Genomic DNA, 13,554 nt, shown 5'->3' on the forward strand with positions numbered 1-13,554 from the left:
GAGCCACAAGATTCCAGTTTGAGATCCCCCAAATGAACAATTCTCCAGTTTCTACATCATCTTTCAATTGGCAAGGACAGGGCCAAATACCACTATCGTTGGAAGGAGTCTAAGCATGGAAAGACAATTTGAAAAATGAGCCTCAGACACGAGAAATGAGTCTCTTCTGGTCCCAAGGTGAGCACACAATCAGAGAGAGGCCTTTAGAAACACTGGGGAAGTTTTACTACCAGTTGTGTTCTGGGAATTGGGGTCAAATCATTCCAAATAGTGAATAGATTCTGGGTACTCACTGCAGCCTTGAGCGGGTGAGGAATTCATCTGTGCTTGTTCAGCTGTTCCTGTCTGAATGAAAAACAAAGAAACAGAGTAAGGCCTTTTCTACACAGCACACCCACATGACAGTCACACACTTACATCCCCACATAGGCACGCATTCATATAACACAACTCACACACCCACACTCACACAACACACACCCACACTCAATTCATAATCACATCCACACAACACCCACACAAACACACCCACACTCACATCCACACACCCACTGACATACATGCAGAACACCCCCCCCCCCCCACACACACACACTTACTCACTCACTCATACATACACACAATTTCCTTACTTGATAGCTGCTGGATTCTGATGAAGCCAACTCCCCATCAGGGAGAGTGCGAAGGACCTGTCGGGCCTGGCACACAACCAGCTGTAATTCTTCCACAAACTTCCCCTTCTCACAGTCCAGCACAAAGTTATCTTCAACCTGCCAAGAAATAAGTCCCCATTCAACAATGGGATTTTCACCTTGTGTCAGTTTCCCCTGAGCTTGGCCACACGCAGAGCACACCCTCTCTCATTTGTGGCCTGTCTCAATAACTGGGTCTCTCACACCCCTTTACTTCCTGAAACATAAAGTGCTTTTGTCCTTTTTAAAGTTCTTATTGTCCTGATTAGGATTGGCAGGGGGCGGGGGGGCAGAGAGTGAGATAATGGGAAGAATTCTGGTGATTGAAACACCAAAAGACATCGATAAAAAACCCAAGAGTTTTTCCAAAGCCACAGTTCATTTACACTAGTGCCAAGTACAGAGGTTCTCACTTCCTTGTGACCCCCCACATCCTGAGCAACCCAAAAGGAGAGGCTACCATGTAGTCGGCGATGTCCTCGGGAGCATCTCCATCCACATCAAACTTGAAGGTGACCATTTTGTTATTGTGAGTCTCCAGCTGACACTCCACCATGTTGTCACCGAACATGGAAACCTAGGTAAAGAAAGATTACAACTAGACTGTCTAGGTGTTTCCTCTTTGGAAAATGAACAAAATCAATTCCAACATGAGACTGATGGAGGCCCAGGTCCTGAGGCCCAGTTTCAAGACTGCAGAAGAGGCACTATCGCCCCAACCCTGTTCTAGAGCTTGCAGAAACACAAGACTGACTCCATAGGGAAGAAAGGGGCCACGTTCGTACCTAACTTCACTGGAAAGCAGGAAACACTACATTGAGGCTTTGAAGAGAATTATTCCCGGACTCTGGCTTCCTGACGACATGCAGGCCCACAATAGGTACGCTGCCCTTAACATGGCTAGCAAGGGAACCTGAGCTTCTGGGCTGGGCTCAGCCAATCTAGTCCACAACTCATTTTCTAGTTTTTACCCTGTCCTGCTAAATATTTCTGATGTCCAAATCTGACATACACAATCTGTGAGGAATTAATAGAAATCCATAAGAGCTGGCATTTGACAAAGATTCAATAGCCCTGCATGTGGGAGATGTTACAAGTTGGGTTTTCTAGCCAAGGGTACTGAGCCTCAGACAGGAAGCCAGGGACCTGGCCAGTGAAGGACAGGCAGCAAAGTCTTACGAACTCTGATGAAGACAGTGAGCAACCTGAGGATGAAGTGGCAGAGAGCTGCTGGGCTGGGGGTGCCCCATTTTACTGGGCTGTACTTATGGATCACAAGGAAAGGTTATTATTGGGGGGGGGACAGTCAGGAGTAGGCAGGCAAGTGATAAAGATGCAAACAGAGAGAAATAAAAGATTGTCAAGAAAATATTGGAGATTAGGCAGTGCAGAGGGGACCCCAGGCCAGCAGGATGTGACCTGCTCAAGTCTATGCAACAGCCACAGTTTCATTTCTGGACCTCAAGCTTTGAATCTTCTCTGTGGCCCCTGGGGATTGCTCATTAAAAGCATCATCATATTAACAGAAAAGAAACTGGATGCTTTCTAACATTTTCTTTCCTAACTCTGGTCCTTTCAAGGGAAAATCTGAGGACTCTGGAAAGGTCCAGAGCTTCTGGCCCCTGAAAGAGAGCAGGAACTAGCCTGCTGCCTCTGAAGAACCTGAAAAGCTTCAACATTGCATCCCCCACCCTTCCCTTCCCCAACAAGTCACCCTCTTTGCCTTCAAAGTGAAATGGAGCCATACCTGGAGGATGGTCAGTTGAAATCTGGGCCCCTTCTCTGGCCGAGGACACGAAGCCCTCCTCTGCTTCATCCGATCCTGTTTTCCACAGCCAGAAAGGTTCTCAAACCCACTGGCCCCATCCTTCAACACTGCTACATCAGCACCAATGCTAAGAACCACAAAGAATAACTGCCATCAAAGGTCTGAGAGAGTTCAACAGTCTCCAATAGCGGCCAAGGCCAAAGAAACTGCCCCACTTGGAATGTTGTGCCTACCTTCTTGTATCAAGATCTGAGGGGCAGAGTTCAGGTGGAAGGGTCCCCAGGGAAATACATTCCCAAGCTTTAGGAAAGGACTTGAAGGAAGCAAGTCAGTCTAAGGGTGGACAAGCTTGCCTTGTGAGGGACTTCCTGGGGTAAGGGGGTGGGGTAGGGGTGAGTCATCTCGAAAAGGAAAATAATATCTGGGACCATGAAAGACAGATAGCAAGCACTTGGCAGCAGGAGATGCTTTGAGAAATCAGCCAGAAATGGGAAGCCCTAAGGTTAGTCATGGGTCTGCCTGGCCAATGGAGGGGCCCACCACATTTTTCAACTTGGGTCAGCTAGGGTGGGAAACCTGGGAGCTGGAATGAGAAGAAAAAAGTCAGAGAGAAACGAGGAAGTGCAAAGGCCAGGAATCCAAGTGAGATGAGCTTGGGGAAGCTGTACACACTAGGAAACACAGACCAAAGGGGGAGCCATATAGCCTGAACTGGAAGATAATACAGGTGAGGAGTATATGGAGAGAAACTCACTTCCTCAGTGGCTAAGGGGGGAACTATCGAACTGAAAGGGGATGGACAGTTACTCTCAAGGAGGTCTACTCTGTGCCAGGCATTGCCAGGCTGCTGGAGCTAGAAAGGTAGACTCTGTGAAGCAAGGCCTGCTCCCAAGGCCTTCTGCTTGAGTAAACAGCAGCCAGACACATGCATGCGCACACACACACACACACACACACACACACACACACACACACACACAGAGAAAAGGTCATCTGAGGGGAAAAATCAAGAAAGGCTTTGGGGACAAGATGGTGCTTGGACTGGAAATGAAAAGGAGCCAGGACTTGGGCGGGCAGGTGAGGATGCAGGACATGGGATAGCATGTATGAGGTACACAGGAAAGACCAGTTGGGCTGAAGCAAGAGTGTGAGAAGGAGAGTGATGGCCAAGGATGGGCAAACAGAAGAGTTTCTGAACCCCAGGCTAAGAGGGGAGGAAGCCCCAGAGCTCACTGAGCTCACTGAGGCAACATGGTTGGGGCTGGCCCTTTATGAAGATAACTTGAAAACTGATGGGAGGCTGGGCTGGAGAGAGGAATGGAAGTCACAGCTCCCAGAATGCCAACACTGGTGACTCCCCAAGTGCTCCCAACACCAGAGAAGCCATGCTGGATTGGGGAAGACTAAGGGAGTGACTTGGAAACTCTCCCTACATTATGTAAGCTCCATGGAATAAGGAGGCTGGGCACTTTTTCACCAAGGAAATGGTTTTTATCCCAAAACCCTGGCCAAAGAGGCCACCATGTTGTCCCAAGAACAGATGTGACTAGGTTGCCCAGAAGATCCTGGAGAAAAAAGTGAGATACCCAAGAACAAGAGAGGGCAAAGATGGACATCAGGAGAAGCCAGCCCATTAGGGGAAATGGAAGGAGGAACATGATGCCCTGCTGGCTTTGTCAGGGGCTTCCTAGGCTCGCCAAGGGAGCAGTTAATGGATGGAGACAACATCTCCTGCAGGTCAGTTAAAAAGTGTCCCAAAGTCATGAAGGAATCTGCGCCCCACCTCCAGACAGAGCGGGAGCACTCAGCGCAGGCTCAAGGATGCTGTCTTCTCTCTTTCTCTTTCTTCCTTTTTTGGGACATGCCTAATGGGAACACTTATCTCAACCTTATACTCATTTTGTAGTGGGTCAGACAAAGGAGACAATTTGGAATGGAAAATAAGATGGGATTTTTTAAAAAGAAAGAAAACAGAGCTACAAAAAATAAACAAGGAGAAAAGAACTGCATTTAATTTGTCATTAAAGCATAAAGGATTATTAACAGGTCATCAAGGAATATGAAAAACAAAGAAAACGAGTCTGCCCAAATCCGCCAGACCAGGCAGGTTGGGCTAACACCTTTGGTCAAGCAGCCCCATGGTTCTGCAAGGCCTCACGGAGCCAGGGAGCCCAACTGAAAGCCTTCTCTACACTTCATTTGGTGCTTCAGAATGTCAGGCCCTAGGGAGCTCTTGCAATTGCTTTCAATGCTTTTTTAGACCAAGTTCCCTACTCTACAAAATACTCATCTTTTCTGACAAAATCCAAGACAGTGAGCTCGGAAGATCATCAACGACTCCAGACTGGGCCAAGCTACCCAGGACAGGACCCCTCAGATTCACATGGTCTCAGTGGGGGCACTCAAGAGACACTATGGAGGCCAACTCCATATCACCTTCTTTTCGGAGGTTAAAGGTTAACTTCACTCTATCAATGGTCCCAGGGCGCACACCTTCTCTGTTCCCATGGTTCACTGGTTCACACTCACCCTCGGACTAAATCTGCTTTCGGAAGGGTTGTTTGTAGGTCTCCTACTGGTGCCTGGGATCCAGGCTGTGAGCTCTGTTGAAATAAAACTGGTCAGAAAAACGGCTAAAACTCGAGGCAATCCCCTCCAGTCCCCACCCTGCCCCCATCTGCTTCATGACAATTTCTGAGCCTAGGCATCAGGCCAAGAGCAATACTGCCAGGCACTATGGAACCCAGTCAAATGCTTGCCAGGCCATCTACATCACATGGACAACGGAAAGGAAACTAGCCTGTCAATGGCCAGAGTTTCTCCTTGTTCTCTGGAAAGTGCCCAGATCTGGTTGTGGTGTACAATAGAAAACAAAGGAAATGAATATGGAACATCTGGACATCTCTGTGCAGCCTCTAGATCCCCTCTGGCTCTGGACACCCATTGTTTCTCAACAAGAGGCTGTCCCAATGCGGTGAGCCCTGACTCTGATGGCCTCTGCTCTGGGAGCTGGACCACTCCCTTCACCACTCTCAATCCTAGTTTCCTAACCCATCAATTTTTAGGGGGAGGAAAAGCATTTGGAAACAAATACACACTGCTATTCTGATGCCCTCATGCCTAAGAGATGAAACCCTAACCAAGAATGAAGTCATGTGTCCTTGGGGTCAGAAAAGCCCAGACTCCTCTCCAGTGAAATGACTTCTTGGCTGATCACCCTCAGCCCCATCAGCCTGGGAAAAGTTGCCAGCAGGGGCCCACGGGGCCACATGGCCAGCATCCATAGGAAGAAGGACCATTTCTTGCAGCCATTATCCAAGTCCCTCCCTGGGCCTTGGGCACCTGCCAGACAGTCCCCCAAAGCTTCTTCTGGGCTAAGGTTTGTGAAGGAGGGACAGTGCAATTCTTCCTTTAACAGCTCTCTCTGTGCCACCACTTCTCCCTGCTCGACAGTGGCATGTTGATGCTGTAGAACAGACAGGTCAGGACTCCCAGTTCAGCCTTTACCTCTGAGCCTCATCAAAAGACAGCCTAGACTAGGTCCTTCCAGGTTGAAAGACACGACTATGGCATCGGGTCTGAAGGCTGGAGCGGGAAGCAAGGCTGGCCGGCTTTAAACCCTAACTCTGTCTAAGCTCAATGACTTCAGGAACACAGCCATCTTCTTTCTTTCTCTGTCCCACTAAACATCAGGAACAAGGAGATTAGCTGTTTAAGCGACTTGCCAGAAGGGCTACTGTTTTTCTCCAGAGCCCTGAGCGGAGAGGGGTGAGTCAAAGCCACCCGCCTCCCTCCCTCTTCACAGGCTGATGCCTTGGGAACCTTCTTTAAGCACAGCCTCAAGGAACAAGGGGAGATTGTGACTGGACATCTGCTCCTTGACCTCTTCCTGAACAAAGGCGGGAAGAGGAATGGTCAGAACGTCAGTCCCTTCTCACTGAGACCTAAACAGCCCTTCCTCGGCCTGACACTGGCCACCTAGCTGCCCAGTCCCTTTGTCACTCCAACAATGCAACAACTACTACATTTTGGTCTGACCATGACCATGACCTTGTCAGCAGCTTTCAAGTCAGGACTGGCTCATTAATCCACTCTAGACAACTGAGTCAACCCTTCTGTTCTTCCAGAATCCTTTAGCCATCTTCTAAGTCAACCATTACTGCTAGCTGGTGTTGGGTTTCTGTAGGCTTTTTTTAACCTTTACACAGAAACTGTCTACCTTTCTCCATTAACGCCAATCCCTTGGTTGTGGTTGGGCCCTGAGGAAAGGATTGACCTCAGGACATACATGGCTATCCCCTGGCCCAAAGTACAATGTGGACTGACCAACCAAAAAGCCTCTAAATCAACCTAGGAAAACCACAGAAGGCACATAATGACCAATCTCTTATTTCACTTAGAAAGGGAATCAATCAGCCTTTCTGAGGAAGGTCAACCTCTAAGTGCCAACTGCCACCCAGGCAGTTAAACTGGAAGATGCCAGCCATTGCAGACATCAGTCCCAATCACCAATCAGCCTCAAGTCTGCCCATTCACTGCTCCCTTGCTTGAGGGAGCCCATCCCTTCAAACCCCACTTGGCGGGGCCAGGGGAGGCAGCAAAAAACCCCCCCAAAATGTTCACTCTTCAGGGACCACTTTGTTATCCAGACACTGAGTAACAAGTAACAAAGTGGAGGGAGGGGAGGACTACTCTCTGTGAGTGCACACATTGACCCAGAACTCACCTGGGCCTTCAATCTAGAGTCAGCCTTCTTTTGTACCTGTGGCTCAAGAGAGGCAGCTTTAGCTTCCCTTCTAGACTACCAAGTTCCTTGAAGTCTCCTGGAGATCGAAGTAACCAGATGGCTCAGTGGTCTGGACTTATCTTCAGGTAGATGATCAAAGTTCCAATCCTGCCTCTGACATTTATGAGTTATATGACCCTTGGCAAATCTCTTGTTCTCTCCGGGCCTCAGTTTCCCCATCAGTGAAGTGAGGGTTTGGACTAGATGGTCTCTAAGGTACATTCCAGCTAATTCCCAATAGTACTTGTTATATGGTGCGTGGTGAGGAAAAACCCCACTTGATAAACTCCCTTCCAGGGTTAAAAGATGCATGCTGTGAACCCTACTGGGCTTGGCCAGACTAGGTGGTGGGTGGCTGCTGGAGCAGCTTCAACTTCATTCTTGAACTATTCATGCCCCCCACCCCCTAGGCATTTCAAATGTGATTAGATCCATCAACCGTTCCAAAAAGTACTCACCCAAGTAAGGTCCACACATGTCCTAGAGTGAGCACCCAAGGTAGAAATGAGAAAGAGAAGACGGCCACGAAATGAACAGAGGAGCCAGGAAGTCCGTTCCCAGCTCTGCATTGGCTCATTTTCAAGACTATTGGCTGTTGGTGCCCCCCTCCCCAATACAGAGGGGCTCCTCAGAGCCTGGGGGGTGGCCAATTGGTTCAGGCTCCAAGCCTTCGGAATTGTCCTTAAGTGACCTTATCTGTCTAACCCAGTGGGATTCAGGCCATTAAACGAACATTACCTATGTTGTACTGTCTTTGTCCTGGTTTGGTTAAACATTTCTCAATGACATCCAAGTCTGGTTCAGGCCAAAGGAGTCAAACCTCTGTAATAGAGGCCAGGCCCTGATCCTGGGGAATCCAGCTCCCTCAGAGTCCACAGCCAGGCTGCTGGGTTCCACATGTCAGGTTTCAACAAGGGTGAACTGTGGGGGAAGCTATGAAGGAATTCGTTGCTAACAAAGCCAACAATAATGTGCCAACTCTGCAATCAGATGAGAAGCTGTGGATCCTTGTCCACCACAAAGTCCTCATGTTCAGAGAAACAGGGACTAGAACACTGAATGCGGAACAATCCTATTGACTTTTCACTCCCAGCTTCCTGTCACAGTGGGGGTGGGGGGCGTGAGGGGTAGGGATACGAGACCAGGCCTTGGATTTCCCTATGAAAATACAACTCATTCCTTTAACTGAGACAGGAAGCCCCATGGTGGATGAGAGTGACCCAAAGACCTCCATCTAGAAACTTTAACTTCCTCTCATGAGACAAACAGCACAAGGATGAAGCTGCCATGACCCTGACTGGAGTCACCACAGCCCCAGGTCAGCCAGTCTTGAAGCCTTCTCCCTTAATGTTAACCAAGCCAGGGCTAGAGCCAAGATTCCAAACCCAAGAGACACCGTCAGGAAGAGCGACAATAGAGAACCAGGAGAAGCTATCTGTAGCGCTCTCCAGTTGTGCTCAGACCTGGCCCCACCACAGCAGAAATTCCTCTTCATTTTCTAGACCTTGCCCCAATATCCAAAGCGGCAGCTGAGAAAGTCTTCACACAACAAACTCTATCTCTGCCACAAAGGCCTCTCTAACCCTCAGAGGACTAGGAAGGGTTCAGTGAATTCTGTCACATGAGGAAAGCCAAGGAGGGAAGTAGTTAAGGACAGGTGCCCCGAGCTGGCAACTATTTCTGTGACCAGTAAGACTTTCTCATTATGAGTAGAGGATAGTGTCTGCCAAAAGACAGAAGGCCAGATGCCAGACTCAAGGCTGGCCTGGACATTTCACATATAAGGAAACCGAGGGCTGAGGAGAACCTTGTCCAGAAGCCAACTATCTTCTCAACACGTACTCCCACCCCAATACCCTGAAACTTTCCCCCAGATTTACCTTTGGAAAGTTTTGGCCTATTAAAGCCTGATGCTGTGGCTGGGCCTGCAAGACAGGAATGCCCTGGGCAGGAAGGGAGGCTTGTGCTGGACTAGTCTGGTGAAGAGCCTGCTGCTGCTGCAATTCTGATGGCCCAGAGACCAGTGGGGGGCTCGATGGAGGCTGCTGCTGTGGCTGGCTGTACATGGGCTGGTGCTTCTGGCAAGGCAGAGTCTGACTGCACTTGGTGGCCAAGTAGGAGACAAGAGCAGGTGCTTGTTGGGCCTGGCTGTGGGCCTGCTGCTGGAAGGTTCCAGGTTGGCCATACGAAAGTTGCTGCTGACTCCGAGAAACTTCAGGAGTTCGTAGCTCATGGGGCAGCGCGGCTGGTAAATGACAAGGGTGAACTCCCTGCTGATGTGGAGTGAATGTAGACGTTGAGAAGGGACTTGGGCCACAGTGTTGCAGTGGGGCCGGGGGGAGAGGCTGCTGTGGGAAGGGATGTGGTTGGCCCTCCCCTGCCCTTGGAGCGCCAATGGCTGGTGAAGGAGCTGGGCCTCTGAGCTGTTCATTCCCTGCACTGACATCCACCTGTGGGACAGCCAAAGGAATGTCTGGCGGCTGGCCTAGACACGCCTGGGGCTCTGGGGCTAGCATGCCATATGACTGCTGCTCATCTGGAGATTGGTATTCAGAGTTAGGGCTGGCTGAGTGCGCCTGGTGACCCAAGTATGTCACCTGGTCTGGGGCCTGGAGGGAGGGAGTTGCTTGGCTTGCATATGAAGGCTTAGGGGCTAGGACAGGGTAAGGAGGCCGCTCCACAGGCATGCCATATGGCGGCTTCTCCAGGTAAGATGGTTGGGTGTGATATACTGTGGGCTGTCCAGGGACTGAAGCTGAATAGAGAGACTGCACTATAGCTGGAGGGATAGTGTAAGTGGGTGGCGTGCTGTACGGTGGGCAGGGGGGCCCAGGGTAAGGGGACTGCTCCAGAGCTGAAAGCAAAGGAGAAGGCTGCCCAGGATAGGGGGGGTATGGCGGCTGTTCAGACAGCTTCACCACAAAGATGGGCTGCTGTTCACCACATGAAACCATGCCTCCTCTCCCATTGCTTTCTGGCTGCTGCAGTGCCCCCTGGGCATCAGACTCCTGGAGCCCAGCATGTTGGGTTGGCAGCAAAGCCACTGGGGGGGGTGGGTAAGGCACCGGGTAGTAGTGGGGCTGTGGCCCTGCACAAAGAGGGCCAGAATCCTGCTGAACCACTGAGTATGCTTGGGACACAAAAGGCAGCTGGGGGGCAGCGAGATGTGCTCCTCGATGGCCACCCAGAGTGGCCCTGAGGGCACCCTGGGTGCAAGTCATATACTGAGCAGTGGGTGCACTTGGCAAGAAGGCTGAAAGCTGCTCAGTGTCCAGTGTCTGATTGAGCACGATGCCTGCTGCAGGATGCTGGACAGAGGGCAAGGTAGGTGGATTTGAGGCCTGTCCATCTGCTTCCAAGGCCTGCTGGGACTCCTGGTACAAGGAAAAGGTGGGTAAGGAACATGCACAGACTAAGCCCAGTCCAGTACATCTGGTCAATATGGCCACCAAAGACTTTCAAAAGCAAAGCCATCATAAGCCTGGTTTTCCCTGGAAGTTCTAATTCCTTCATTCCAGAACACCAAAGATTAGAATTTACTGCTTTGGTCTTGACATCTTTAGGCTTCAAATCTCCCTAATGAGTTGTAAGGAAAGTCAGCCAAAAGGCAGCGGCCCATTCTTGGAATCTGGCCTCCTGCCTCGACCCCTCCCCCAATCTAAATGCCTCCGATTCTAACCCTAACCCCAGTTCCCCAGCAAGTTAAGGTGACAGACCAAAATTCCAAGAGGGGACCCAAAGGGTCTAGTAAGACATCATTTTTCCCTCCCTCTTTGCTGTTTCTGGCCAGTTGAGAAGGACCTGCCCAAAAAGTGGATCCGGGACTTTCAAATACCAGATGGTAAAAGGTCAACAGAAAACTGAGTGGGAGGGCAGTAGCCCGCCAAATCTCTGTCATGTCCAGTGCATGCCCTCTAGGAAGGCATGCACTCAGAGCTTGGGCAAATGGAGAAGCCACTCTTCATTGGCAGCATCCAAAGCATGCTGAAATCTCTCCGTGATCTACCTTGGAGCCCCAAAGCCAAAGACTTTCCTTCAGCGGTACAGAGCTGACCCTGCCCCCTTTCACAACATGACTGTGTCTGGGAGCCTCAACCTTGGCAATCATCAAATCCTCAGAGTGATGGCTTAATTACTGGAAGACACTGCTCTGAACGAGAAGAAGTGAACACTAGTGGGGGAAGAGGAGAAAGGAGTGCAGATCAAACCCAACAATGCTGGAAAAGGACACAGTAATGGGCCGCTTGAAGGACTCCCGGAGCTCCAACTTGCCCAGGATAAACTCTAAGCATTTGGTGACAGCTTCCAAGGGCCTGGGAATCATGGGTGGAAGGGAGCAGGGGCAATGAGGGAAAAGGGGAATTGGCTCAAGGACCAAATGAAACCAAAGGGGGAAATGCATGACTGGAGCATGAGCTGCTCCCAGGGATGGCTATCTTAAATCTTCTGAATTAGTTGCTGACAAACTGAGCTCAAAAAGGCAACCCTCAGGCATGAGCCTTCAACATTGTGTGATGAGAGCCCTGAAGGCTCTGTTCCCCACGAAGTAGGTGGGTTGTGTAGAAGACTGGGAGCTGCTCAGCCCCAGGAGTCTTACCATTCGCTGGGAGAACTGCTGGACAGCTACGGGTGGAAACATCTGGGGCTGGGGGAGGCTCACTTGCTGGTGCACCTGATTCCAAAAGAAACGTTTCAAAACAATGTTGAAAACAACTTTCCTATTCAGAGTCAGCGCTGAGACTACACTTCAAACAGGTTCAAGCATCTGAGTAACTCTCACCCCTGGCATTTGTTGGTAATGTCCCACCAACTGCTGGGGCGGGTACAGGTGCCCCGCAAGTTGGGCTTTGGCCTGGGGAGCATGTGAAGCTTTGGCAGGAACCACTGTCGGATCTGGGCAGTGTGCCATGGTGTGTTGACTCGAAGAATCGAAATGCTTGACTGCCCCGACTCCTGCCTCAGGCAAATCATCAGCTGCAGCAAAGAAATATGCCAACTGTGAGCATGTCATGAAGATGAAGATGGCAGCTGGCCATCACTGACACATAGACGTGAGCCATGGCCACTACAGGATTCATCTGAAATGAGCTGGGCCCTGTGACCTTGGACAAGTCACTTCCACCGAGTCCCATTTTCCTCATGTGTAAAATGAGGAGATTCATCCTAACCCAGATACTTCCCTTCCTTGAAATGGGTGACCAGGTGAAGAGTCAGGGCTCAGCCATCTCCTTAAATGGCAGCATCACATGCAGCTGGAACTGGAAGAACCCTCAGAAGCTGCCTCTTCTAATTTCCTTGACTGACAGAATAGGAAACTGAGGCACTGGACTTGGAACCAAGAGAAACTTGGGTCTGAATCCAATTGGGGATGCCCAGCTCTGTCAACATGGCTATGGCATTTAACTTGCCTCTCAGCCTCACTCTGCTCCTTGGAAAAATAGGGCCCAGAGAGGAGGGAAGACTTGTCCAACCTCTGACCTTTTAAGTGCCTCCCATCACTCACTATACTGGGGGGGGAGGGGAGGGAGGGTTGGGGGAAGCAGAAGAGGAAGGAGGAGAAGGGGAAGAAGAGAAAGAAACTCTGGGGAAAAAAGAACCTGACTGGCATCCATGGAGAAGAGAAGAAAACAGCAGTATCTCACAGCAGATGAGATGAGAGAAATTTTCTACTGAAGTCATAAAGACCTCCAAACCCTCTAAAAATGAGCCTCTAAGAGCCTTTCAGGGTCAAATCCCCCCTTCAAGGCTCACCTGGGCAACATGAGTACCACAACCCAAGCTGGAGCCTGGTTCTGCAGATGTATCTATTCCCAAGGGTGTGACAGGAAGTCAAGACGGGTGCCCCTGGAGTGGTTGTCCCCACACATTCAGTACAATTCCCTCTCACTAGGCTTGCCTAGGGATTGAGGAGGTAACGACTGACAATAGACAGCTTGTCAAAATCAGATGAGCGCCCCCCACTCCACTCTAATCCTACAAAGACTTGGGTTGCTAGGCAATACTCAAAGTCACCACAGAGTTGAGAAAGCCCCAGTGTACTCAAAGGTGGCTAGGGAAGTCTGACAGGAAAAAAGCAGTCCCTTGAACAGTCTGCCCTCCGCATCCACAGACACAGTTCTGGTTTTCTCGAAACCCCAGAGAGGTAATGCTGGGATCAAAGCCCAACCTCTGCCACGTAAGCTGTGGGAACTAAGTTCTGTCCCTTCCTCTCTCAATGCCTGTCTCCTCCACTGTAAAATCATTTTGAGCTCAAACCTTAACCCTGCCCTTTCACTTTCCTGTAGCTGCCACTGTTGCCAAGGCACAGA

At 50.2% G+C, this 13,554-nt stretch overlaps 1 protein-coding gene across 4 annotated transcripts in view; it reads right to left on the reverse strand.

Annotated features, from left to right (window-relative positions):
• Positions 1-13,554, reverse strand: part of WNK3 (WNK lysine deficient protein kinase 3) — a 54,216-nt gene that overhangs the window by 16,262 nt on the left and 24,400 nt on the right. For all 4 annotated transcript variants that reach the window (XM_072626268.1, XM_072626266.1, XM_072626267.1 and 1 more), the window contains 8 exons: positions 12,027-12,220; positions 11,844-11,918; positions 9,127-10,620; positions 4,990-5,063; positions 2,440-2,587; positions 1,153-1,269; positions 633-770; positions 294-345 (listed from right to left, as the gene is read on the reverse strand). In XM_072626268.1, the coding sequence (XP_072482369.1) occupies positions 294-345; positions 633-770; positions 1,153-1,269; positions 2,440-2,587; positions 4,990-5,063; positions 9,127-10,620; positions 11,844-11,918; positions 12,027-12,220 (2,292 nt within the window). The remainder of the gene's footprint in view (positions 1-293; positions 346-632; positions 771-1,152; positions 1,270-2,439; positions 2,588-4,989; positions 5,064-9,126; positions 10,621-11,843; positions 11,919-12,026; positions 12,221-13,554) is intronic.

Source organism: Notamacropus eugenii, chromosome X (assembly GCF_028372415.1).
Source record: "Notamacropus eugenii isolate mMacEug1 chromosome X, mMacEug1.pri_v2, whole genome shotgun sequence".
In the NCBI taxonomy this organism is placed as follows: Eukaryota; Metazoa; Chordata; class Mammalia; order Diprotodontia; family Macropodidae; genus Notamacropus; species Notamacropus eugenii.